The sequence below is a fragment of the Chrysemys picta genome, chromosome 1, assembly GCF_011386835.1.
Source record: "Chrysemys picta bellii isolate R12L10 chromosome 1, ASM1138683v2, whole genome shotgun sequence".
Taxonomy (NCBI): domain Eukaryota; kingdom Metazoa; phylum Chordata; order Testudines; family Emydidae; genus Chrysemys; species Chrysemys picta.
This window is the reverse complement of record NC_088791.1, coordinates 93,014,967-93,042,780: the sequence shown is the minus strand read 5'-3', so window position 1 is coordinate 93,042,780 and position 27,814 is coordinate 93,014,967. Positions and strand designations below refer to the sequence as shown.

At 43.1% G+C, this 27,814-nt stretch overlaps 1 protein-coding gene across 2 annotated transcripts in view; it reads left to right on the top strand.

Moving 5' to 3' along the window:
• The first annotated feature begins 583 nt into the window (after window positions 1–583).
• Window positions 584–27,814, top strand: part of ADSL (adenylosuccinate lyase) — a 43,090-nt gene continuing 15,859 nt past the window's right edge. For both annotated transcript variants that reach the window (XM_005302547.5, XM_042843519.2), the window contains exons 1-4: window positions 584–974; window positions 12,580–12,783; window positions 14,180–14,224; window positions 14,884–14,963. In XM_005302547.5, coding sequence (XP_005302604.2) covers window positions 819–974; window positions 12,580–12,783; window positions 14,180–14,224; window positions 14,884–14,963 — 485 coding nt within the window. In that variant the 5' untranslated portion in view covers window positions 584–818. The remainder of the gene's footprint in view (window positions 975–12,579; window positions 12,784–14,179; window positions 14,225–14,883; window positions 14,964–27,814) is intronic.

Genomic DNA, 27,814 nt, shown 5'->3' with positions numbered 1-27,814 from the left:
CAAAGTGTGTCTAACCTGGCTCTGAGCAGCTCTCTCTGACACTATAGGCAGCTCAATACCAACGAATGCACTAAAGCTGAGTTATAAGAGCTGAATCCTTCAACTCACGAGGTTGGCGGGATGAACGTGAATGGAACTAAATGTTAAGAGGTGATTGTTCAAGGCTGTCCACGTTAGTGGCACTGGGCGTAAAGCGCCAGCTGTGGAAAGGGAGAACTAGTTCGCCATCGAATTGTTTTCTAACATTGCTCCGAAAGCTCTAGGCCTTGGACCATTTAGCTCAAGATGCAGAAGCTGCAGCCACCCAGTTTGCACTGACTGGGTCAAGTGGAGGTAGGGAGGAATGGTGAGAGTATCTGGAAATTGGATTTAACACCGCCCCCGTGTAGACAAGCCGTAGCGGGGTCGGACCCCTCGGTGGTAGCTGTTACCAGGCAGGGAGAGGAGCCGCTACTAGGGGCGGGCAAAGCCCAGGAGCCTCCAGGGAAGGCTATAGGGAGCAGAGACAGCCTCGCCCAGAGCCAGCAGCGGGGCCTGCCTCGCCTCCCCAGCCGCGCCCCAGAACCCACCCTCAGCCGGGGCGCATCCCTCGAACACGGGGCGCTGCGCCCTCCTCTGCCGCACTAACCTCCTGCCGTATTTCACGCTCGGAGGAGGACGAGACTGTTTTACGACGGTCAGCACGCTCTATCCTCCCGACCTCCTGCCGAATTCCACACAGAGGGGGCCGGCTCTCGCGCTCTTTCTCGAGCCTGACGTGCGGCCGGCGCGTGCGATTCCCGCGGAGGTTGTCCTGCCGCGCGCTGCTCGCCCGGGCCATGGCGGCGCCCGGCGCGGAGGAGGACGTGTTCGGCCGCTACCGCTCGCCGCTGGTGTCGCGCTACGCCAGCCCCGAGATGGGCTTCAACTTCAGCGAGAGGAGGAAGTTCGGCACGTGGCGGCGGCTCTGGCTCTACCTGGCCCAGGCGGAGAAGGTACCGGTGGGGTGAGACCGAGCCCGGCCCCGGGACCTCTGCCCCGCGCGCTGTGGGGGATCCCACGGGCCCAGCCCCACTGCTGAGGGTGCAGAAGCACCTGGCAGGTCCTCGCCGGGGGAGGGATGCGCGTTTGACAGAGGGGGAAACTGAGGCACGTGGCGGTTCGGGGACTGCCCTGGGGGCCCTGTGGCGGAGCCGGCGCCGCTGACTGCTCGCCAGACCCTGCTGCCGGGGGCGGGGCCATGCGGCACGTGGAGGGCTCCTGGCTGCCCTCGCCCTTTAGCAGCAGCAGCGCGGTTGGAGTTCCCTGACTAGGGGGCGAGGAAGGGGGAAAGCCCAGCCACACTCCTAACCGGGGTGGTAGGGGGTGTCCGCTTGTCCCATGCTTTGGAGCTGGGTTAGAGGCAAAGAGGGCAGAATCTCCTAATCTTGAGGGATGGGATTAAGAAAGAGGAAATGGGGAGGGGGGGGGTGCTAACGCTGTAGCTGATTTTGGCAAGGGGGGAAATGGGATCCCAACCTGAGGAAAAGAGAAGGTACCACAAAGGAGACCTTGGCTGACTGGGAAGGGTGCAAGGAGAGAAGACAGATTCTGGTTTTCAGAGGTTGCTTTCTTCACCTTCACTACAACTTTCCTGCTAGGTCTGATTGTGCACAAAACTCATGCAGGAAGCTAGTGGCTGAAGTTCAAATCCTTCTTTGTCATAATAAACTACAGAGGTATTGGCGAAAGTTAATGTAGTACATCATATGTGTCTCAGTTAAACTACATTGCCCACCCAGATTAAAACCCAAGATTGATCCTTACACTCCTCCGTTCTTTTGCTCTTCACTGTACATCTGTTGCTAAAGTGATCTGCAAAGTGAGAAGGGGGAGAAATGGATTTGTGCCCCATTTTGCATCTTTATGCTGTATAAAGAAGGCCTGAAATTTTTTTTCTGATGATATTTTTCATTAGAAATCTAGTCAGGGAGAGTCTTTGATAACTGAAGAGCTAGTGAACAATGACATCACTTGAGCAAGGGAGAAGAGATTTTTATTTGGACGGTTGAACATATTTTTAACATCTACTTAATTTTTATGACTAGCCTTTTAGTTTAAAGGAAGCCTTTATCAAAGATGCAGCATCTTCACCGTATCAGTTATTACGTTAGAGCTCACAATAAACATCCTTGCGGCCTCTCATGGGTTCTCCAGCAAGAGCAGGGAGACCTGATTATTCTTGACGTTTCTAAGCTAAGCAGAGAAAAACATAATAAAAAAAAATCATCTTTCAGGCCACCTATATACATAATTTAAAAAAAGCAAAAAAGGGCACAAGCCTAACTTCATATGTAGTTTTGTGCAGGTCATCCTCTGTAATGCAGCATGGTGCCGTTTCAGAAAAGAGGTTATTGACCAGGCTACCAAGCTGTAACTTTTTGTTTTACCTACACTCCCCCTGAACTCTCCATTCCTCTGTGAAGTGAGTTTCGTAAAGCTACTGTAAACAGTTCTTATGGAAGGAAGGAAGGGTTTTATCTTCTGAGCCCTTCTTCCATTAGTGAGCTGCTTGCCTGCCAGGGGACTTGGCTGACCTGGAATATTCTAATATTTAAAGTGTCCTCACCTTGGTGTAAATCTGTGCCATATGCAGTCATTAAAGTGATCCTCAGCCAATGGCTCTTATGGAGCCCATATTTCTGGGATTAGACTAATCTTGGGCAGAGTGAACAGAATGCTCATTCCAGGAGTGCTTGCCACATTGCCTGATACATACACAGTAGTACAGTGAAATTGAAAGAACAAACAAGCACTGAGAACGTAGAAATTGAAGGAAGAGGAGACTTACTCCAGGCTTTTTCCTAGTAACCATGATGGGGAGTGGTTGGAAAAGACAGACTGTGCTGAATGGATTTGCAGAGAGCCAAGACATTAAATAATCATAACAATGTAGGATCGAAAGGGACTTCAGTAGGTCAGCTATTCCAGTTCTCTGCACTGAGGCAGGACTAAGTATTATCTAGACCAGCGGTTCTCAAACTTCATTGCACCATGCCCCCCACTTCTGACAAAAAATACTACATGACCCCAGGATGGGGGACTGAAACCCAAGCCCACCATAGCCCTGCCACCCTGGGCAGGAGCGGGGGACAAAGCTGAAGCCCAAGGGCGTCTGTCCTGGGCAGGGGGCATGTAACCTTAGCCCCCTTTCCCAGGACGGTGGGGCCCAGGCTTTGGCTTCGGCCCTAGGCCCCAGCAAGTCTAACACCAGCCTTGGCAACCCCATTTAAATGGGGTTCCGACTCAGTTTGGCGTCCCGACCCACAGTTTGAGAACCCCTGATCTAGACCATCCCTGACAGGTATTTGTCTAATTGGTTCTTAAAAACCTTAAATGATTGAGATTCCACATTCTCCCTACATAATTTGTTCCAGTGCTTAACTACCCTTACAATTAGGAAGTTTTTCCTAACGTCTGACCTAAATCTCCCTTGCTTCAATTTAAGCCCATTACTTCTTGACCTGTCCTCGGTGGTTAAGGAGAACAATTTATCACCTTCCTCTTTATAACAGCCTTTTACGTACTTTAAGACTGTTTTCATGTGTGTCCCGCTCAGTCTTCTTTTCTCCAGACTACACAAACCCAATTTTTTCAGTCTCCGCATGGGTCATGTTTTCTAGACTTTTAACCATTTTTGTCGCTCTCCTCTGGATGTCCATCCAGCAAAAGATGTGTATTGACAGGCAGATTCCAGCCATGCAACAAAACATTGATCAGTACAGCAAGCTACCACCTTTTGCCCACTCCTCACCAGAACTGTGTGAACCAATGGCTTGTGTTTCTGCGCAACACTCAAAATGAGCCCATCCCAGATCCACTGGATCTTTGTGCTTACTGGAAGGGTGTGAAGGGACAAGTGCCTAGAGTGGCAGAGGTTGCCCTACCTTACATCTTCCTCCATCAGCTCTCTAGACACAGCGAGAATTTATTATTATTTTTTTTAAAGCTATAGTAAATATAAAAATCTACTTACAGACCAGAGGGAATCACTTTCTGAGGAAAACACTAAAAGGATAACCATAACGTACCACAATGGAGATGTCTGCTGGAGATGGCAAAAATGTTATTTAAGTTTGTCAATTTATAATACTACTCAGCAATAAACAGTTGATTGTGAAATTATTTAATCCAATTTGAAATTAATTTAAGCATTCTTTCAGAATATAGGAAGCTTGAAAGTAGTGAGTTTAATTTAGAACGGCAGCAATGACTGCTGCAAAGATGGATTATTTTATGTTTAGTGCATTATTTTTATTTTTTAATCAAATGTGATTTTAGTTAAATTTACACTGTTACAGGCTCTTACTTCTGTTGACTTCTTGTGTTACTGTACAGCAATGTCAGTTTGGTCATATGACCGAGTGCTACTTTAAAAAGTGATTTAAAATATGTTACTTTTACTGAGTAGTGTATATCTGCAGGATGTTTTGTTTAAATTGGAGGACTCCCAAACCTTGTGCTTATGGGTTTTCCTGTCTTCCCTTCTCTCTGCCAGCTCTCCCTTTTTCTTCTGCCCTCTCAAAATAGAATTTTGTTTCCAGTGAGTAGGAGTTCTGTCCTGTGATATCTTGAGTATTCTGGCCCCATTGGGAGGAGGGAGACTGTTATTTTTATCCATGTGTTCACATTCCTGAGGAGTTACAGCCTTATGATGTCAGTCCTGGACTGGAAGTGGCGTGGGAGTAAGCTACACTCAGCACTTGTTAGCTCGGTCATTTGTCAGTCGCAGACTGTTAGACACAATCACAAGCAATTTCCTCTGCACTCCATCATGGGAGATGTGCAGTATTTCTAGTTAGGTGCCTATAACAGGAGACAACTGATGCGGAAGTGAAGTGTGGGAAACGCGGCTCTTTAAGAACACAGGCCTGTTCAGAAAGCTCCAAGCAAGGACTTTTTCCCCACCAGCAGACTACCGCTGGGAATGTTAAAATGCCAATAATGATTCCAGGGACCCAGCCTACCCTTTGCTAACATGGCTCATGAAACCATACACCAGCCACCTCGTCAGCACCTAGGAGCGCTTCAGCTTCAGGCTCAGCAGCTGCAGAATGACAGCTGAACGTGTCTTTAGTTGTTTGAAGGGTCGCAGGCATTGTCTACTTAAAAGATTAGACCTCAGTGGAAAAAAATATCCCAATGGTTATAGCTTCCAGCTGTGTGCTGCATAATATCTGTGAAGCAAAGGGGGAAAAGTTTACCCCAGGGTGGAGGGCGGAGGTGGAGTGAATGGCTGTCTGCTGAATTTGAACAGCCAGATACAAGGGTTATAAGAAGAGTTCAGCACAGAGCTGTATGGCTCAGGGAGGCTTTGAAAGACCATTTTAATGGGGGCCAGAGTAGTGTGTGTTGCTCTACCTGGCCTTGCTCTTTTGCAGCCCGGTATGAATCTTGTAGTGAGTGCTGTGTGTGTAGTAGTAGAACATTGCCAATGCACCTATTAATATTGTCTGAGAATGATGTTGTGGGTTCTGTGACAAAATGAAGTAACAGTAAATTGTTGGGTGTCAGACATGTTCAGCACAAGCCAGCATATCTTGTGAACTAATAAAGTTGATTTATGTTCCAGAAAACAGAATTTTATTCTGCAGCATGAACCAGGAAAAAAAAAGTAGAACTTAATAAAACTTAATAAATTAAGGGAACACAACATATGAAGGGGAAAGAACAGTCAGATACACATACACTAACCGTGTCTTTCACAGTTCGGTGCATGTGCAGCTGTGATTGTCTTTAATGTCCCCCCAAATTGGATTGGTAGGGGTAGTGCAGTGTCCCTGATGCCATGTGGAATGTTGAGGGGTGCTGTAAGGTGGTCCCAACATTGAGTTGTGTATGGGTTGCAGATGGAGGTGAGCCTGGGATTCTTGGACCAGCAGGTCTACCAGCGTCTGCAGCAGGTCTGTTTGCTGCCTGTGAAGCCCCATTATGTCACGATGCATCTCCCTTTCCTTGTCCTGCTTGGACTCCTGGGCCTTCCTCCTCTCCACTCTTTCCTTCTCCATGCTGTCATCCTCCAGGCCCTGGGCTCGTTCTCTGATGCAGCACAGGCTTGCAGCATCTTCTGGAATATGTCATCCTGAGTCCTCTTCTTTTTCCTCCTTATCAGGCTTAGCTGTTCTGTAGGTGTGGAGGGGGAGACTCTGGCTTTGTCTACACTACCTCACTTTTAGTGACACAGTTGTGCCGCCACAGCCGTGCTTTTAAAAGGCGCGCAGTGTAGCTGAAAGCTCTCCTGCCAACAAAAAACTTCCATCCCCCACGAATGGCAGCAGCTTTGTTGCTCTCCTGGCAACAAAGTGCTGTTCACACCGGCATTTTTCATTGGTAAACTTTTGTTGTGTGGGGGAGGGGGGTGTCTTTTAACACCCCTGAACGACAATGAAATTTCCAGTGTAGACAAAGCCTCTGAAGGCCACAATACCAGCAGCTGCAGACACAACACACCAGGGTACCTTTGTCAGAATATTCACAACAGAAATCAAACCTTAGGATACTGAACTCACACCCTTTGATCCCCACAAGTTGTAAGCACTGCGCTCTGGCCGGCCGGGGAGAGCAGGGCCGCAGCCAGGCTCGCCGCCCTCCCCCCGGCGCTCCGGCCGGTCGGGGAGAGCGGGGCCGCCCTCCCCCCGGCGCTCCAGCCGGTCGGGGAGCGGTGGGAGGCTTTTTTGCCGGGGGCGGCAAAAAAGCCAGAGCCGGCCGTGGTCTTGGTGACAGCACTGTGAAGCTAAGTGACTTTTTAGTTGGGTCTGGATACTCCAGGTGCTATTGCCCTTCCTGAAGCATATTGTTTTTAGTTCCATTTTGGTAGTAATTAGCTAATGGGTTCTCCAGGAAATCCCTCTGTCTCACCAGCTCTCCCCTCTGGGTGCAATAATACTAGATCCCCATATCTCAAAACACTTCAGCCAGTTGGATTCCTCCTCCTGGAAAGAAAACCGCTTTTAAAATGCTGTGTGCCATTGGAGCTTTCTGACTAGTTAGGGGTTTGACATGTTTCTGACATTCATATTTGTTAAATGCAAAAAAATCACATCTTCAGATTTTCAATGAACAAAAGTCAGTTGATTCAAAAATTAAGGCTTCTACATCTGAGTTACATCTGCTAGGTTGCAAATAAGGTACTATGTGTAACAAGATAGAAAGTTAAGGGCATAATCTGTTATGTCAAATATAGTTTCACAATCCATGCTTGAGTCCTCTAGGGTACACCCTAGGGTTGAGAAACAACAACATATTTAGCAAAATCAGGAGTTCTAGAAACCAAGCAGGGCTGAATGAAAAAGAACCTCTTTCATAGACTTTAAGGCCAGAGGGGACTTTCATGTTAATTAATTTGACCTCCTGCACATTGCAGGCCACAGAACCTCACCCACCCACTCCTGTAATAGACTCAGAACATCTGGTTAATTTATTGAAGTCCTCAAATCATGATTTAAAGACTTCAAGTTACAGAGAATCCACCAATTGCATTAGTTTAAGCCTGCAAGTGATCTATGCCCCTTGATGCAGAGGAAGCAACCTCTCCCCCTCCAAGGATCTCAGCCAATCTGACCTGGAGGAAAATTCTTTCCTGACCCCAAATATGGCAATCAGTTAGACCCTGAGCATGTGGGCAAGACCCACCAGCCAGACACATGGGAAAGAATTCTCTGTAGTAACTGAGTCCTCCCCATCTAGTGTCCCATCACCGGCCATTGGAGATATTTGCTTCCAGCAGTTGCAGGTCAGCTTCGTGCCATTGTAGGCAGTCTCAGCATACCATCATCAAGCTCAGTCTTGAAGCCAGTTAGGTTTTTTGCCCCCACTGATGCCCGTGGAAGCCTGTCCCAGAAGTTCACTCTTCTGATGGTTAGAAACTTTCATCTAATTTCAAACTTAAACTTGTCAATGGCCAGTTTATATCCATTTGTTCTTGTGTCAACATTGGTACTTAAATAACTCCTTTCCCTTCCTGGTATTTATCCCTCTGATGTATTTAGAGAGAGCAACTATATCTCCCCTCAGCCTTCTTTTGGTTAGGTTAAACAAGCCAAGGTCTTTGAGTCTCATCTCATAAGGTAGATTTCCATTTCTCTGATCATCCTAGTAACTCTTCTCTGTACCTGTTCCAGTTTGAATTCATCTTTTTTAAACACAGGAGACCAGAATTGCACACAGTATTCCAGATGATGTCTCAGTGCTTTGTATAATGGTACTAAAACTTCCCTGTCTCTACTGGAAATACTTTGCCTGATGCATCCTAGGACTGCATTAGCCTTTTACACAGCTGGCTGCATCACATTGGTGGCTCATAGTCCTCCTTTGATCAACCAGTACGCCCAAGTCTTTCTCCTCCTCTGTCACTTCTAATTGATAAATGGCCAGCTTATAGCAAAAATTCTTGTTAGTCCCAAGTGCCATGATCTTGTACTTTCCACTGTGAAATTTCATCCCAGAGCCACCTGGGGGGGGGGGGCAAGTGGGGCAATTTGCCCTGGGCCCCACAGGGGCCCTCATGAGAGTTTTTTGGGGCCCTTGGAGCGGGGTCCTTCACTCGCTCCGGGGGCCCCAGAAAACTCTCGTGGGGCCTGGGCCCCCGGAGCTTCTGCTCTGGATCTGCGGCGGCGGTGGGGGGTCCTTCCGCGGCAGGGCCCCCCACTGCCGAAGACCCCAGGCTCCCTGAATCCTCTCGGCGGCCCTGTTTCATCCTATTTCTATTACTCCAACATTCAAGGTCGTCCAGATCTTCTTGTATGATATTCTGGTCCTCCTCCATATTGGCAATTCCTTCAAACTTTGTGTTATCTGCAAATGTTATTAGCACACTTCCATTTTTTGTGCCAAGGTTATTAATAAAAATGTTAAATAAGATTGCTCCCAAGACCGATCCCTGAAGAGCTCCACTCCAGCCTGACAGTTCACCTTTCGTATGACCTGTTGTAGTTCCCTATTTAGCTAGTTCCTTATCCACCTTTCAGTTCTCATATTAATCCCCATCTTCTCCAGTTTAACTAATAATTTCCTGTGTGAAAATTTACTGAAATCCAGATAGATCAGAACTATTGCATTTCCTTTGTCGAAAAAAAAAATCAATTATCTTCTTGGAGATCAGGTTGGGCTGGCATGATCTACCTTTTATAAAATCATGTTGTATTTTATCCCAACTGCCATTGACCGCTATGTCCTTAGCTACTTTGTCTTTCAAAATTTGTTCCAAAACCTTGCATACAATTGAGGCCAAACTAACAGGTTGGTAGTTTCCTGGTCATATTTTCCCCCTTTCTTAAAAATAGGTACTGTATTAGCAGTTCTCGAGTCACAGGGTACGACCCCCGAGTTTATAGATTCATTGAAAATTCTTGCTATTGGGTTTGTAATTTTGTGTGCCAGTTCCTTAAATATTCTTGGATGGAGATTATCCAGGCCCCCCAGTTTAGTGTGTCATAACTATAAAGGGAAGGGTAACAACCCTTCTGTATACAATACTATAAAATCCCTCCTGGCCAGAGGCACCAAAATCCTTTTACCTGTAAAGGGTTAAGAAGCTCAGGTAACCTGGCTGACACCTGACCAATAAGGGGACAAGATACTTTCAAATCTTGTTACTTACAAGTTTGAAATATGAGAGTCTTGTTCAGAAAGGTTTGGGGAGCAAGGATTGATGTCCGGTCCCTCTTAGTCCCAAGAGCGAGCACCCACGAAAACAAAGAGCACAAACAAGATTTGAAAGTATCTTGTCCCCTTATTGGTCCTTTGGGTCAGGTGTCAGCCAGATTACCTGAGCTTCTTAACCCTTTACAGGTAAAAGGATTTTGGTGCCTCTGGCCAGGAGGGATTTTATAGTATTGTATACAGAAGGGTTGTTACCCTTCCCTTTATAGTTATGAAAAGTCCCATTAAATTGTTTGAGTTTGACTTCCATCTCAGATGTGGCAATTTCTACTTCCATATCCTCATTTCCATTAGTCACCCTGCTACTACTCCTAAGATCCTCATTACCCTTATTAAAAACTGAGGCAAAGTATTGTGTTGGGCCATGCCTAGATTATCTTTAATCTCCACCCCATCCTCAGTGTTTAGCCAGTCCCACTTCTTTCTTTGTTTTCTTTTTATTTATATGGCTATAGAACATTTTACTGTAGGTTTAATTTCCTTTGCAAGATCCAACTCTGCTTGGCTTTTAGTAGTTCTCACTTTTTCTCTATACTTCCTGACCTTCAGCAGGTATCTTTCCCTGCTGATCCATCCCATCTTCCATTCTTTGTAGGCTTCTGCTTTCTCCTAATAACCTGTTTGAGATCCTTGCTCATCCAGCTTGGTTTGCATCCCTTCCTTATGAATTTTTTCCCTTTTTTGGGGATGCAGGCTTCAGACAGTTTCTGCAACTTTGACTTAAAGTAATTCCAAGTTATTTCCTTCCTTCCCTGCTGCTGCCCTGCCACAGATCCATTTCTGTCCTGTCCCAGCTCTCCCACTGCAGTCCTTTCCTTCCTCTCAGTCCTTCACCAGGTGCAGAGCTTGATGCATCCTCAGGCGGAGCATCATCCACTACCAGCAACTCCTCCTAACACTCAGACGTCTCTGTTTAGTGCCTCCATGCAAACCAGCTGAGTTCTTGCTGTGATTCCAGGTCCACAATCTTTTGTTGCCCCAAAGAGTTGTGGGATTTGGATGAGTCCCAATCTGTGGATGGATTTTGGGTCGCAGATGGGAAAGGTTGAAAACCACTGGACTAAAAATAGGGTGCCTGAGCAGTGGGGCTGAGTTATTGTTAGTCTCAAATCCTTATCTTTTGATTATCCTGAGATGTGTTTAATCCAGCACTGACGTTGAGAATTCAGTGTATTTTGTTGCATTAATTTTCTCACCAAAAGGAGAGAGCTGCAGCGCAGTGCCAGCAGGTGCCATTTTGCATAAAAATGGAAGTACTGTTAAATTAGGAGAAACTACCGTATATACTCATTCATAAGCCGAATTTTTTTTAGTAAAAAAGGGACGCACCAGAGACGGGGTTTGGCTTATGAACGGGTGTAGAGAGGGAGAGTGGGACACAGCTCCTTCCCCCAACAGAGGGAGCAAGGAGAGGCAGCACAGAGACAGAAGGGAAGAGGTGGGGCCAGAGTCTCTCCACTTCTGGCCACCTTGCTCTCCCCCCTGCCTCCAAAGCAGCTGCAGCTCCGGGGCCTGCGGACGCTCGAGGTAAACAAACCATCTCGGACCACCAGCGGCTTATCTTGATGGGCCGGGAGCCAAAGTTTGCCGACCCCTAAATTATAGGGTCGGCTTATGAACGGGTCATAAAAAATTTCCATGTTTACTTATCCATCTTGCATGGGTTGTCTTATAAACGAACCGGCTTATGATCGAGTATATACGGTATCTTCTTGACCTTGATAACTTACACAATTCCATGTTTGTGAGATTTGTACAAAAGCATAATTGTGTAGACCAGACAATAAGGAATATAGCAAAATACCATCTGCCAGTTCAGACTGTGGGACATGCACTTTTGCACAATTGAAACACACAGTTACTTATGCGCATGTGCAAATACCTAGCTTTAAACCTTTAACTTGAAAGGAATGGTATCAACTTGCCAGCTAGTGAGTTTTGTGGGTTCCTGCTAACTCTTGTGGTTTATTACATTTTCCCATTTTAATTTTCTCCTGTTGCTGTATGAAAGATGCACACAAACAGAATGGGAATCCAACTGCCTAATTATACATCTTTAAACTATAGTATTCTAAGGTATTACTTGTAAAACATAGATAAAATAACTTTTCAAACAAGTGTAATTTTTTTAAGTAGCTGTCCCTCTAAAATGACTTCCATATTTTTTTAAGCACAGCCTTGTGGCTGTTCCGCATGGAATACTAACAGTTTGCCAGTCTGAAATCTGCTACTCCAGTTTTACGTAAATTAAGGGCGGGGAGCGGGGGGACAAGGAAGTGTAGCAATATTTTTTTCAAGTGGAAAATGTGCTGTTTACATCACTTGTCTAAGCGAAGTGACTGAATTGATTTACTCCAACTTCCGAGACGTTTTAGTTTTGAGCTAAGATGAGGTCTATGAAGGAAAAAATTTCAGAAATTTACAAGCAACAGAAAATAGAGGGTTTGGTACTTACTTAAAGCAAAGGTTCCCAAACTGTGGACAACTGATGGTCTGCAGAATTTTGCTGGCAAGTTCACATGGTGGTGCTTCTCCTTTCCAGCCACTAAACTCCGTTAAGAGAAGCTCTAATACATTACTTTCCTGAAAGTGCCTTTCCATGAAAGCAATTGCTGCTATTGTCACAAGGATGTTATGTAATTGTGTTTCGGAGGGGAATGGTGACCAAGAGACGCTAATATATAGGCTACCCTATTGAAAAAGTTTGAGAACCCCTGAACTAAATCACTTGCTACAACAGTCCCATAATGTGGCCTTTTACTCACAAGAATCTCTAATTGACAATAATCCAAGAGGAGTTACATGGGGATAAACTGTGTGTTGCTTCTGTCTCCATCTGGTTTGGGCTCTTTCTGTCAGAGGGAGAGAGATTTTTTTGTTTGCTTTCTTTTTCCCCTTCAGTCACTGGGACTGCCCATCACAGATGATCAAATCCAAGAGATGGAAGCAAACCTGGATAACATAGACTTCAAGATGGCAGCTGAGGAGGAGAAGAGGTTGCGTCATGATGTGATGGCTCACGTGCATACTTTTGCCCACTGTTGTCCAAAAGCTGCTGCTATCATTCATCTTGGAGCCACTTCCTGCTATGTGGGCGATAACACGGTAAAATAATAGAGAGTTTGTTCTCTAGAGAGCTGCACCGAATCCACCAAATGCTGCTCTCTTGATAATTTAAAATAAACTTACTTTTAAAAATAAAATCTCCAAATAGAATTTTTTGAAAGTTTTTTTTATTTATTTTTACTTCTGGAGCTAATTCCCCCTGTCCCAATCTCACTAGAGACTATTTTAGTCAGTGCTGGCTGGAGTTCTAGTTCTCCTAAACATACTGACAGCTGCAGAGCAATGCTGCACTCTTTTTGGCATGAAGCAAGATCCATCCTCCAACAACAGCACTTACTAAGCCCCATGTGTCATCTGTTGCTTTAAACTAGGGAAATTCACAATCATGTGAGTTGCGCAAAGAAAAAAAGTCTGTGAGACCAGTTGGTCATGCCAGTTGGTCACCAGTTCACTGATTTGAGAAATCAAGGCCACTTTTGACATATGCAGATCATGAGCTTTCAATTGTTGTATGGAAAATCTGGATTGTTCCAATAGGAGAAGAGCTATTCAGAGTCAATAGAATGGATAAGAATCTTGTATTAACCCCCCCCCCACACACACACACACACATAATGTCCTGCTCTTCAGTATTTGCTTCTGTCAAGGGTTGCGGGGTGGCCTGTACAAATCTAATACAAAATAGTGTTATTCCCCAGCATGTTGCTGTCTTCCCCAACCCCTCCCAAACTCATCATAACCACTGTTGTTCCTTTTGTTCGACGAGACCTCGTAGTGCACTTTTGCTCTTCTCCTGTGGCAGTCCTGCATTTTGCCTGGACTTTAGCAGCTTAGTAGCTGCTCTTCCCATACCATTTGGACTCAGCTATATTTGATTGCGCCAGAGAAGGGTAAAGGAAAGCTCTACTGGGCCAGCCAGCCTTTTTGAAGTGAAGTCTTGAAACAGCCCTGTAGATCTGTGGCAAGTAGTGCCTGCACTTTCATGTGGGGCGATTAGGATTTAGTCTCATTCCCTTAGGGCACTAGGAATTCTACAAAAGCATGATTTCCACCCAAGAGGGTTTGAACAGGATTCATGTTGCTTTGCAGGACCCCTTCTGGCTGATCTAGAAGCAATGACATTGATGGGCCCTGACAAATATCCAGTCCTCCTTGGCTTAAAGAAGGTCCTTCTGATACAGCATTTTGATTCAGGAAAGTGTGAGTTTTAGGATGAGAAATGGAGAGGCTCTTTCTTAGAGATTCCTTGGGAGGGAAGAGCAGTTTAATTATCCATGGCAGCTGTGTGTTCAGAGAGGCTAGAACTCCTCCCCCCCCCCCCCCCACACACACACACATACACACACACACACACACACACACAAACGAGAAAGGGGAGTGAGCAGGTGGCTGTCAAGCAGAGTTGAACTGAACTTTCTTTACTCGTTCCTTCCAGGACCTGATTGTTCTCCGCGATGGGTTCAACCTGCTTCTGCCCAAGGTGAGAGAGAGGTCGTATGCGCAGCATCCTGCAGGTGGACACAGCTGATGGCCTCTGGGTGAATGATGTTTATCCTAGTTGGTCTCTGGGTGAATGCTGGTGAGGTGGAGTTCCTCTGGGACTTAGACACCCAGGAAAAAGTGGCTGACTACTGTGGAGTGGGTGAGCAGTCCTTAGCTTCATGTGATCTCTTGTCTCTCCCCAGCCTCCCCCAAGGCCTCTTGCTTCCTGAGGGGCTGTATGGAAGTGGGAGGGTCTGCTGTGCCAGGAGTGGCTTCGTTTTACTTGTCCCAGTCCTGAAAAAGAGAGCACTAAATGGTTAATCACTCGCCCAGCAGGTGCTGGTGGAGATGGTAAACAGACTAGACTGGCCTGTGATCTAATCTGGTGTGACCATTTCTGTGTCTCTAAGTTTTATAGGGAGCAAAACTTGTGCATACAACCTCAAGTGACAAATAAACATGAAGCCTCCTAGTGGCTGTAGAAATTGAGCCAGTTAAGGTGTTATATGCTTTTTAATCCATACCCCACCGCTATCATGCTTAAGCATGGGTCAGCACTGTACCAAGACAGTTCAAGGTTAGCTTGTAACTTCTCTCTACATTACAATTCCTTTTCTGACTCTCTGCCTGTTTTCTCCCATCCCCCACTCTCATCAGCTCGCCACGGTGATTAGCCGGCTGGCTGATTTTGCTGAGCAGTACGCTGACTTACCTACCCTGGGTTTCACTCACTACCAGTAAGTAGCCCAAGAGCTTTTCCTTTAATTTCTGAGTCTACTCATTAGACGGAGGGTGCTGCTGCTGCCAGGTCTATCTCACATTTTCTCCGCCATCTGATCAGTTGAGCTCATCACCCTATGTCTCAAGATCCAGCAGCAGTGAGTTTGAAAAAAGGGATAGATGCTTAAGGCCTCGTCTCCTTTTACACTGGGCAACTGAACCGCAGCTGTCAGCAATTGCTCCATTTGAACCTGTGCTAGTAACAATGTAACTGCTAATGTAAATGGTACAAAACCACTGTTACAGAAAGCATGGTTGGGACTTATACCAAACTTGTGCTTGGATGCCAAGTTCCTTTGACACTTTCTGTCTATACTGTCACTTAATCTGTTTTCAACAACAGTTCAGAAAAACCTACTGCTGGCAGCTGTTCAATTCCTTAATGTAGAGAGGACTTCATATGAATGAGGCTTGCTTCTGCAGTTATAACTACAAGCCCTGTCAATTCTCATGTTTCAAGGCGGGGTTGATAAAAATCAATGCTTTTTTTTTTCTTCTTCTTCTTCTTCTTCTTCTTAAAGGTTTTTTAAATTATTTAAATCTAATTTTTTTATTTTTGTTTAAATTATTTTTCTTTTTAATATAGAAGATTTAATATGCTGAATCCATGAGCCTCTATCAAAAGCTTTGAGTTAAAGACTGCTTTTCTATATAAAGAAAGAATTGGGGCGGGGGATTAACTTTTGAGGTTAATATAGCAAAGTAGGTCATGTACTGTATTAAGGGCTTGATCCTGTGGGGGATCCGGGGGCTGTGCTACTGAGTGAAGAGACTGACAAAGTTATCACAGGCATTGGTCCCAGCCTCTGACTCCAGGAGACACCACCATGTATCTCATCATGCTCATCCACTGAACCCATCTGAGTGGTTTCAAGCTCTACTTTATAGCTTCTCCCCACCTGAGCTCTGTTCTCAAACTATGAATATTTTATACTCTGATCTGCTCAATAACTACCAGCCCTTGCTTCTAGACAGTTCTGGGTACTTCGGGTAAATGGCCTTGCTCTCTCTTCTTACATGTGCACATGGACAGATACAAACAGAAATCCATTAACTTCTCAACTGCCTCCCTGTCTGTCTCTAAACAAGTAAAATACTGCAGTGCAACAGGTTATGTTACCAGAAGTCTTGGATTGTTGTTAGTTCTTTTGTTTTTCTGGGATAGGAGTGGGGTAGAGGAGATATGTGACAAGAAGCAGAATATGCAGCCAGAAAGGCGCAACATTTGTCAAAGCAGGACACTGGGAAGAAAGGGCAACTTTCTTTAGAATGTAGCTTCTAGTGTTGATTTCAACACCTAGGAACTGGAAGGGAAAAAACTGCCATGGCTGCAAGTTGTAAAAAAGAACCTATTTGGGAATATATTCAAGAAATTCCTGTACTTCTGGGTAAAAAAGTAACTCATGGCAACTGTGAATGGTGCAACAGAGATGCAAGGCCTGGTTGCCAGAATGAAACAACATTATGAAAATTGCTCCTCAGAAGACAGTGACTTTGAAGATGATGTGCCTGAACAATCTGGATCAGCTGGTTAGTAAACTTATTTTTGCACCATTTTTATGGGCTGTCTTCCATGTCTCACTATGATAATAATGATAACTTAGATTATTGTCATAAATTTGTGGTTTTGGTGAATTACTTATGAATTTAAAAATGTTTGTTCAAAATGTAACTGAAGTTAGTTTGTTGTGGGAGTATGTCAATTACATTTTTACTATTACTACTGGACTTTAGAAAGGATTTTTATTGCTCCGTATAATCAAATATCCTAGGTGAAGATTTCCTCTTTAAAAGTAAAGTTTTATTAGGCATTTATGAATTTTAACATTTAAAATATGTTTTTCCCCTAAGTTGTTTGGTATGTTGCTAGAGATAAGGGTTTAAATAGTGTGACAGGGTCAGGCCAGATGGCTACAGAAGAGTGGTAGAAGGCAGATATATTAGTCCCAGATTAAGTAGGTCCCTTTTCCCTGGGTAAGGTAACAGGGGCAGTTCCAGAACAAGCAGGAACTTGCTGGAACCAGTTAAGGCAGGCAGGCTAATTAGGACACCTGGAGCCAATTAAGAAGAAGCTGCTAGAATCAATTAGGACAGACTGGCTAATCAGGACACCTGGTATAAAAAGGCTCTCACTCCAGTTAGTGAGGTGTGGGTGTTAGGAGCTGGGAGTGAGAGGATGTGCTGCTGGAGGACTGAGGAGTATAAGTGTTATCAGACATCAGGAGGAAGGTCCTGTGGTGAGGCTAAAGAAGGTGTTGGGAGGAGGCCATGGGGAAGTAGCCCAGGGAGTTGTAGCTGTCGTGCAGCTGTTCCAGGAGGCACTCTAGACAGCTGCAGTCCACAGGGCCCTGGGCTGGAACCCAGAGTAGAGGGCGGGCCCGGGTTCCCCCCAAACCTCCCAATTGACCTGGACTGTGGGTTCTACCAGAGGGGAAGGTCTCTGGGCTGTTCCCCAACCCACATGGTGAATCTCTGAGGCAAGAAAATCCGCCCAAAAGTGCAGGACCCACCAAGATAGAGGAGAAACTTTGTCACAATAGATTAAGATTATCCTTATAATTTACTAATTGTTTGCCCTATAAAACTGAGTTTAGAAATAAATACCATTTAAACAGTGGTACAGTCAGCTGCAGTAGGAGAAAATCTTTCATTTACAATCTTTTTAAAGCAGTGCCCTGAGTAATAACCAGTGACTGAGGGGGACTTTTTTATCTGTTGTTGCAGGGTCCCTGCTTAGACATAAGGAGTTGTGAATGTCCATCATTTACAATGTCCACAACATCAGAGTCATCTGCTGATACCACCAGCAGTACTGCAACTAAACATACTTCAGACAGTAAATTAACTGCATCAAAACAAGCTTTCTTCATCATAATCCAGTTAAGAAAGGCAGGAATTGCAATCAGGACCAGCAAATTCCAGGAAGACTCCATAAATGAAAAGATTGCACAGTTCTTCCTTTCATGTTGTTCAGAACAAATATTTCATTGACATGGTTCAATCATTACAAATATGGTACACTCCATCTAGCAGAGCAGACATTGCTGAAAGGTTGTTGGGAGAAGAAAATTGAACAGTGTGCAAAAAACAATGATGGGGAAATTCGTTAATCTGAGTCCTGATGTGTGGAACAGTGTACACAGTGCTCCAATAATATGTGCTTATGTGATAAGAGATAGGGTTGTCTCTTACAGAAACAATTGATACAACAGGAAATGCCCACGCCGCGGAATACTTAAAAGAACTGGCAGTAAAAGCTATAACAAACTATGAACAAAAATTCAAGTGTCAGGTATGTAGCTTTGTCACAGGCAATGAGGCAAATGTAGCAAAGATGAGAAGAAATCTAGAAGATAGTGATGGGAACCTGAAACTTACAACATATGGGTGTGCAGTGCTCATTTGATGCATCTTTTATCTAAAGAGTTGAGTACAACTGCAGAAATAAAGGAAAAAGTAGTTAAAGTTGCGAAATGCTTCCATAACAACCACTTTCCTCCAGCTTCACTGAAGAGAATAGATGTATTTAAACTAATTCTCACTCAAGATGTATGATGGAAGTCAGTGGTTGACTGTTTTGAGCTGTTTATTTAGAACTAGCCTATTCTGAAGATAATTTGTGAAGAAAATTGAGACAAAATAAATGGAACTCTCACAGCCAGAGTATTCAACATCGGACTAAACGGAAATGTAGAAGATATGATAAATATACTGAAACCTATTTTCATAGCCTTGGACGAACTACAGAAAGATTGCTGCTGAATTGCTAATGCTGTTAAAATTTGGAAAGAACTTTGAGATATTAATAAAAAAAGAAATACCCAGCACCAAAATTAAATTTTAGGCAGTAAAATAATCGGATGGATCAAGCACTTACTCCACCTCATTTTCTTGCCAGTATTCTGAACCGAGAGTACCAGGTAGATGCCAAGCTGCTGAAGAAGATGCTGCTATGACATGAGCATTGAATAATAACCTATCAATCTTGCCAACCATAATAAATTTCAGGGCTGGAAATGAACCATTCAAGCAGTACACGTTTGATGATGTTTTAAAGAAAGTCACACCACTGAACTGGTGGAAGGCACTAGCTAAGCACCTGGCGCCAGCGTTTGTTGAAGTGCTAAACCAGCTTTTGACACCAGTAGCCTCTTTTGCAGGCATAGAGGGAATATGTTCTTCATTTGGACTAATTCATTCAAAGTTGAAATTGATTGGGAGTTGAAAAAGCAGAAAAAATGGTCTTTCTCTTCCAGTCTAGGAATAAAAATGAAGATGGAGGGATATAAAATTTACTAGTTTAAAAAAAAAAGTTTGAAGGACAGCCTAAGTAACTTAGCAGATTGTCTCATTTTCAAGAGACTTAGGCTATCTCTATACTACAAAGATAAGTCGACCTATGTCAGGTCGACATACAGCCGCCGCATTAATTACTGCGATGGCTGATGTCCACACTACCCTTCTCGGATGGGTGGTGCGCGTCTTCACCAGGAGCACTTCCACCGACATAAGAGGGGCAGTGTGGGAATCTGAGAGCCTGGACACCCCACAGGCTCCGGACAGGTTGCCGCCTCCCCGTTCCTCACCAGGAGTGGGAGGAAAGCTGCTGGGGACTTCTCACCTCCCCATTCCCCGCTGGGAGCAAGGGGGAAGCCCCCTGGGGCTCCACCATGAAATTAACAAGAATGACAGCTAACAGCTGATCTAAGGAATGCAGACACTGCATCGCCTTAACCACACCGACTTAACTACACCTACATAAGCCTCTCGTTGAGGTGGTTTTATTATGTCAGCATAGCAGGGGAGTTACATTGGCAGGAGGAGCATTTTGGTGAATACATATCCACTGTTTTGTCAACAAAAAGCTGACTTTTCTCAACAAAACTGTGTAGTGTAGACAAGGCCTAAGGCAAGTAGTAATTTAATCTCCAGTCACTTACACTTCGGTATATTTGAAAATTTCCCCAGGCTGACTTGAAATACTCCATCTTAATTCACTGGCTACAATTAATCCCTCTATTCCTTTAATAGCTCATTTGGTTGTAAATGTGAAACTTGTTTTGATAAGAGAAGATTATGTATCCAAAACATTTAAGGTTTTATTTATTTAAATTGTATATGCTGTTTGTTTAATTAAACCAGTTACAATCCTAATGCAGCTTGACACAAATCATGAGCAAAAAGTTAAGCATCTAGTAAATAAGCAATGTATCATTTACTATTTTCTAACATACTAAAAATGTATAATAAGAATCTGAAAATATTTAAGTTTTGCTTAAATAAACACATATAGCTATGGTACGCCCTCCTAGGTAGCAAAAAGATGTACTGAACATAGTGTAAAGTCTCTATTTAGTTGTAAATCGACGTGTTTTAATGGCTGTATCAACCAGTGAGAATGCACCTTTCTTTAGAAAATAACAGAAGTACAAACAAAAAAGTTGATTAAAGTTGATCATTTAAATGGAGGCTTTCTACTTGGTGACTTAAATTGCTGATTTAAATCAATGCACCCTGTTTTAGGGCATAAGCAGATCACTAGCAGGAATCAGGAAATCTTTCTCCCATGTTATAAGTTTGCACAACATTCTGTATCATGGAAGGCGTAAGCCTTTTCTGTGGTACATCTGGCATTGGCTACTGTCAGGAGACTGGATTGTTCTATAATGGCAGTATCTCTCTGTTGCTCTTGAGAATATGGTTTATTGAAAAGGAATCAAGACCTGGACAAGAATGTTGCTGGAGATGTGGGTTAATTTGCTGCTGCCAGGGATGGCAGTTGTTAACTCTCAGGACTTTACACTATGGACCTTGATTTAAATCTTATTTTTCCACTAGTGGCAGTGGTGTGGGACAGCCGAGACTGGGAAGGTTCTGACACTTCGTACCCAGATCTAATGTCCTTGTTGCATAGGAAATCACTCCTGAAGAAGAGTGAAGAAAGCATCAATCCAAGTGTGACCCTAAGAGTCCCTTTATGCTAACTGGCAAAGGGCACACTCAACACACTGTGGTCAGAATATTTATTATTGTGTTGTTGAAATATGTTTTGGAAGCAATGAATAAACAAATCTGTCTTAGACAAAGGAATGTGGTTCTGCCTGGCTTGATTACAGGCAGATGACAATGCAAGTACATTTACATATAAGGTAAACAAAGCAATTGAGCTAACAAGTGGTGGAGGACACAGCGTGGTGAGTACATCAAGGGACACATAAGTCTGAACCCCCAGGAAGGTTTCTTGGCTCTTCAGGTAACGACCATAGACTTTGGGAAATATAAGGAGAGCAAAAAGACATATTTATCCATCACATAGGGAACAAAGGGGATAACAGAATCAGAGACTGTTAACTTTGCTTCCTCCTGCCGAAAGGGCTGAAGATGCTGGTAGCTTGATGTAAGTGAGAAAGCTGTTTAGACAAAGATTATAGCTTGCTAAAATTGAGTCTTGGACACTGAAAAGTATGTTTTGTTTTGTTTGTAACCATTTCCTTGTTTTCTCTGCTTAGTATCACTTAAATCTCTGTTCTATTTATTAATAAACTTAGTTTATAGTAAAACTAAGAATATCTCAGTGCTGTCATATTAAGGTAAAGAGTGTGTGTTTGGTGAGTGCTGGTGTGTAAGCTATCTCTTTGAAGGAAGCAAACGAAATCATTTCTGTGAGTGGCTAGTGAGAATGGACTGGACACTGCAGAGACAGATCTCTGGGGAACTGGGATTCACTGAATGTTACCTGCAAAGAGATTAAGACTGGCAGAGTCTCCTGGAGTCTGCTGGTGAGGGGGGCAGATTGGTGTGGCCGGGAGCTGACACAGTTTAAACTGCCATTGTGTTATTTCTCTGCCTCAGTAAGGGAGAGGTTTAGGATGCCCTGAGGAGAACCTCTCACACTACGTCCTCACTACGGGGGGGGTGGGGGGTCGATTTAAGATACGCAAATTCAGCTACGTGAATAGCGTAGCTGAATTCGACGTATCGGAGCCGACTTACCCCGCTGTGAGGACAGCAGCAAATCGATCTCCGCTGGTGGAGTAGACGGCTCCCCCGTCGACGGCGCTTACTCCTACCTCCGCTGGTGGAGTAGAAGCGGCGATTCGGGGATCGATTGTCGCGTCCCGACGAGACGCAATAATTCGATCCCTGAGAGATCAATTTCTACCCGCCGATTTAGGTGGGTAGTGTAGACCTACCCCAAGTCTCAGTCAGGGTACATAGATGGAAATAAACAAGACAGTGAGGCCAGTCAGCAGAATTTATTTAACTAAAATCCTAGTGCCGCCTCTGTCTGCCTTGCATATTGTCAGAGGAGCACAAAAAGCTGTGTATTCTTTACTGCTGTCGAGGAAACGGGTGAATGAAGAGATGTCTCAGATGCTGCAATAGGGCACATGATGTTTTCAGACTGATCTCTATTTTTGTTCTTGATTATGACAGATCTGAAACTTGGATTATTTTTCCCCAAGCTGTTGTGAAAGAGCTTTTGCCTGGAAAAAATGTGACTTGAGGATGCATATACTTGGCTTATTTCATGGGAGTCTTGATGTTGGCATTAGTTAACAAGAGATGTGGGTCACTTAAGTATTGTATATGTGCTCAGAGACTGTGATGAGTGTGTTTTATATACACATTAAACAAGTATTTAATCATGGTAATCCATTCCAACCCAAATTTTGTGTGTACCCTAACCCTTCTTGATTAAAAGAAGCTAATCATTTAATTGCTCTATTTGGAAGATCACTGAGCTCTGCAGTAGCCTGTATGTCATCGCTGTCCTTGAACATCAGAACTACGAAAGTGCCAGTGTGACTTCATCCCCCTCTCCTATCAACCCCCGGTCTCTTGTTTTTGCTCAGCTTAAGGGGTGTGTGTGTGTGTGTGTGTGTGTGTGTGTGTGTGTGTGTGTGTGTGTGTGTGTGTGTGTGTGTGTGTGTGTGTGTGTGTGTGTGTGTGTGTGTGGTTGATATCAAGCATAGTCCTGGGAATAGTTACTGAACCATTGCCACAGATCCAGCAGGGGGAGCACTCAATCTTGGGTTTGTTTGGTTTTTAATCTTCTGGAAATTGTCACAAGAAATGGAGACTTCACTGGATAGGTGGACTTAAGTATATATCCCCATCAGTACAACAGTATTTAAAAGTAGATCAAATTTCTGTGTTCAAGTAACTTATTGTGAATGGAAGACAGAATCATGAAACTGAGAAGATTCTTGGGAGGGTTGGGGAGGAAATCTATTAAGTTACATCTTGTCTGCCTTCTTATTCAGCTAATGCAAGATTTCTCCATACAGTTTATTCTCCATACCACTGCCCTGGCTAGTTTTAAATGTCACAAGCAGTGGAGTTTCAGTAATTTCCAAAGAGTGATCTAATAGGCCTTGCAGTTAGGAAATGGCTCCTGATAGCCATCCTGAATTTCCTCTTGGGTCAGTTGAATTCAATTAATCCAATTCATGCCCTCTTGTGCTTACAGTGAACCATTCTTCTTCCTTGCTGTCTGCTCCCTTCAAATTCCTGTTGGCAGTGATCATATTCTTAGTTGTCACTTAGTCAAGATGTATATTTTTAGTTTTTTCTATTAACTCTTTATTAAATTTTTTAAATCTCCACACATAGAAAAACATACAAACTATAAAAAAAGTCTCATAATATATTAACCGTTTGCTACCTAATCTTAACTATAATATTTAATTATATAATCTGAACAATTAAATTATAAATCATTTGTATTACACAATTTACAAAAACAACTTTGTTTATAAAAATCCAACTAGTTAAAGTAAAATTATTAGAATAAGGTAAAGAATAGAAGCAAAATTCAGAAGACGGGGATAGAGATGGTGAGGAGGGGGCCCATGTAGTTAATAGGATCATTCAGATACTTACAGGAAAGCATCCCATATCTGAGAATTTTTTCTTGGGCATTTCTGTTACAGTATACAATCCTTTCTGTGGTCGCCAAGCTTATTATGTCTGTGCTCTAGTCTTCAATTATTGGCTGCTTTTTGGATTTCCATTTTTGTAATACTACATGTTTAGCTTGTAACACAATTGTATTTAATAGGAAAAAATTAACTCTGCAGTTAAGTTCTTCCCAAAACATACAGGGATAGGAGCATTCCCAGAGTATATGGGTTAAGTTAGCATTTTATGAATTACAGTGCCAGCATTTGTCTGATTTAGCAGCACCTGTTTTGAACAGAGAGAGAGGTCCAATGCTGCCACCATTTTCTGCTGGATTAATCTTAAATGCAGGTTCAAAGAGCAGTTCAGAGCATTGGCTAAAATTTGTTTCCATTAGCAGAGAATAACTGGTCTGGTTCCTCCTTCCATTTCTTTTTTAGGGAATCCATGTTTAATTCAGATTTGCTGGCCAAGTGTGTATATATAGTGTTTCCATAGGTCTTGGTAATCTGGATAATATTTGGAGAAATTAAAGCAGTTCAGGTGGGTCAGGGTAGCTCAGGTATTGGGGCCAAACAGGTGGGAGATGGCATTTTTGAGTTGGCTACATTGCCACTTCTTAATCTCTAGACCAAAACTTCCTTTTAATATTGTAAAATGGAGGAAAGTATCATTTTCAATAAATTGATGGTCAAAATCCCTTTCCTAATCCTATCTGGCCAAATGATGAAGTTTCCTTTTTATACAGAGTTTCAAGTTACTTCAGATAGAGGCCTTGGTATGTAGAAGGGGGGTGGTCTTTAAATTTCAAAATAGCATGCCAAGTATTTCTGGCTGCCATAACCGTTGGTAATTGCTCTTTAGGGAATCTGTAGTAATCCAAGTGCACCGGATTGGAAAGGGGTAAAGGAGCAATCAATTCTGCCTCCAGTTGGAGCCAATCTGGAGCTGTACAGCACGAAGAACAAGCCACTGTGCTGCTTGGCTAAAAATTATTGCCTTATCATAAAGTGTGAAGTTGGGAAATCTAAACCAACCTGTATTGACGGGGCTGTAATCTTTGTAAGGGTGTTCTGGGCTTGTTACCAGCACCTACAAGAAAGACCTAAACATGTTGTCGATTTCAGTAAAATAAAAGGAATATGGAGGGAGGGGAGAATTCAGAATAAGAAGTATCCTGGGAAGGGCATTCATCCCTCGCCCGCCCGCCCGAAGAGAGAGGGGTAGTGCCTTCCATCTGTTTAAATCGTTTGCTGACTGCATGATTAATGGGGCTAGGTTAACCTTGACTATGTTTTTAATTTCCTTGGGGAACAAGATGCCAAGCTATCTGAGGTTTGTCTGATGCCATCTAAATGTCCCTATAGGAGAGCTACTTCCAGCTAGATCTAATGAGAACTTCATTGCTTCTGACTTACCCAATTAATCCTGTAGCCAGAGAATTTACCACTGTTGTCTATTGTTTGTAATATTTGGAATAGATTGACCTGGGTTTTTAATAAATAGGAGGATGTCATCTGCATATAGAAGGATTTTTGTTTGGTCAGAGTTCCTGATTTGATCCATTGAATATCTTGGTGTTCCCTAATTAGTACTGCAAGTGGTTCTAATGCTAGATTGAATGGGAGTGGGGAGAGGGGGCATCTGTGTCTACTTCCCTGAAACAGATCAAAGGTGGGAAATATTACACTGTTTGTTAGGGTACGAGAGTTGGGATTGAAACATAACAGTTATACCCATGAAATAAAGGATTTTCCCAAGCCAAATTTATCCAGGGTAAGAAACAGATATTGCTAGTTCATTCTGTCAAAGGCTTTCTCTGCATTGAGTGAAATGATTGCGTCGGAATTTCTAGCGTGTTAATGGAATGCCATAATATAAATCAACTGATGTGTTATCTGACCATGCCCTTTTTAATAAATCCCACCTGATTTGGGGTGAACCTTATCACTTGTTACTTTTTCAAGCCTCTTGGGCAATATTTTTGAAAGTATTTTTATATATCAGTATTGACTAAAGAGATGAGTCTATAGCTTTTGTGCTTCCTTACACGGTTTAATTAGTACAGTATTTAGTGCTTCCCTTATAGTAGGAGGTAATGTACATTTCTTTAAGGCATCTTTGTAAATGTAGAACAGCTGAGGGACCAGAATTTCTTTGAGACTTTGATTGAATTCTAACAGTAGACAATCAGGGCTCTGAGTCTTGCCGAGACCCATTTCTTTCCTGGCCTTGATTATTTCCTCTGATTGCAAGGGAGAGGTCAGTCTGGCCTGCTGCTCTTCTGAGATTTGTGGGAGGTTAAGAGTTTTAACAAAATTATTCAGTTCTTCTGGGTCAGGTGGTAAATCATTATTGTAAAGAGCCTGGTGGAATTTCAAAAATTGATCATTGATCTCTTTGTGATTAGCAATAACCCGCCCTTGTTCTGATTTGATTGATACTATTTGGGACTTTGACCTCTCACTTTTAATCTCTGTGTAAGAATTTTTCCTGCTCTCTCTCCCGATGTTTGAGTCTAAAAAGAGCAAATTTGGCTTCTGCTGAAGTCAGTCTATTTACTTTATGCTAGGGCTGCCAAGCGATTAAAAAAAATAACTGATTAATTGCACCATTAAAGAATAATAGAATATAATTTATTTAAATATTTGTGGATGTTTTCTACATTTTCAAATATATTGATTTCAATTACAACACAGAATACCAAGTGTATAGAACTCACTTTATATTTATTTTTTATTACAAATATTTGCACTGTAAAAAAACAAAAGAAATACTATTTTTCAGTTAACCTAATACAAGTACTGTAGTGCAATCTCTTTATCATGAAAGTTGAACTTTCAAATATAGAATTATGTAAAAAAAAAAAAAAAAAAAAAACCTGCATTCAAAAATAAAACAATATCAAACTTTAGTGCCTACAAGTCCACTCAGTCCTATTGCTTGTTCAGACAATCGCTCAGACAAACAAGTTTGTTTACGTTTGCAGGAGATAATGCTGCATGCTTCTTGTTCACAATGTCACCTGAAACTGAGAACAGGCGTTTTTTCACATGACACTGTTGCTGCCGGCGTCACAAGATATTTACATGCCAGATGCACTAAAGATTCACATGTCCCTTCATGCTTCATCCACCATTCCAGAGGACATGCGTCCATGCTGATGAAAACAATCCAAAGCAGTGTGGACCAAGGCATGTTCATTTTCATCATCTGAGTCAGTTGCCACTAGCAGAAGGTTGATTTTCTTTTTTCGTGGTTTGGGTTCTGTAGTTTCTGCATCGGAGTATTGCTCTTTTAAGACTTCTGAAATCATGCTCCACACCTTATCCCTCTCAGATTTTGAGTCAAGTGCTGTAGCTATCTTTAGAAATCTCACATTGGTACCTTTGAGTTTTGTCAAATCTGCAAAAGTATTCTTAAAATGAACATGTGGTGGGTCATCATCCGAAACTAGCATAACATGAAATATATGGCAGAATGCGGGTAAAACAGAGCCGGAGAAATGCAATTCTCCCCCAAAGAGTTCAGTCACAAATTTAATTAACGCATTTTTTTTTAACGAGCGTCATCAGCATGGAAGCCTGTCCTCTGGAATGGTGCCGAAGATGAAGAGGCATATGAATGTTTAGCATATCTGGCACGTAAATACCTTGCAATGCCGGTTACAAAAGTGCCATGCAAATGCCTGTTCTCACTTTCTGGTCACAATGTAAATAAGAAGGGGGCAGCATTATCTCCCGTAAATGTAAACAAACTTATTTGTCTTAGTGATTGGCTGAATAAGAAGTAGGACTGAGTGGACTTATAGGCTCTAAAGTTTTGCATTGTTTTGGTTTTTTGAGTGCAATTTTATGTAACAAAAAAAATCTACTTTCGGATGAGAAAAGCCACTTTCATGGGA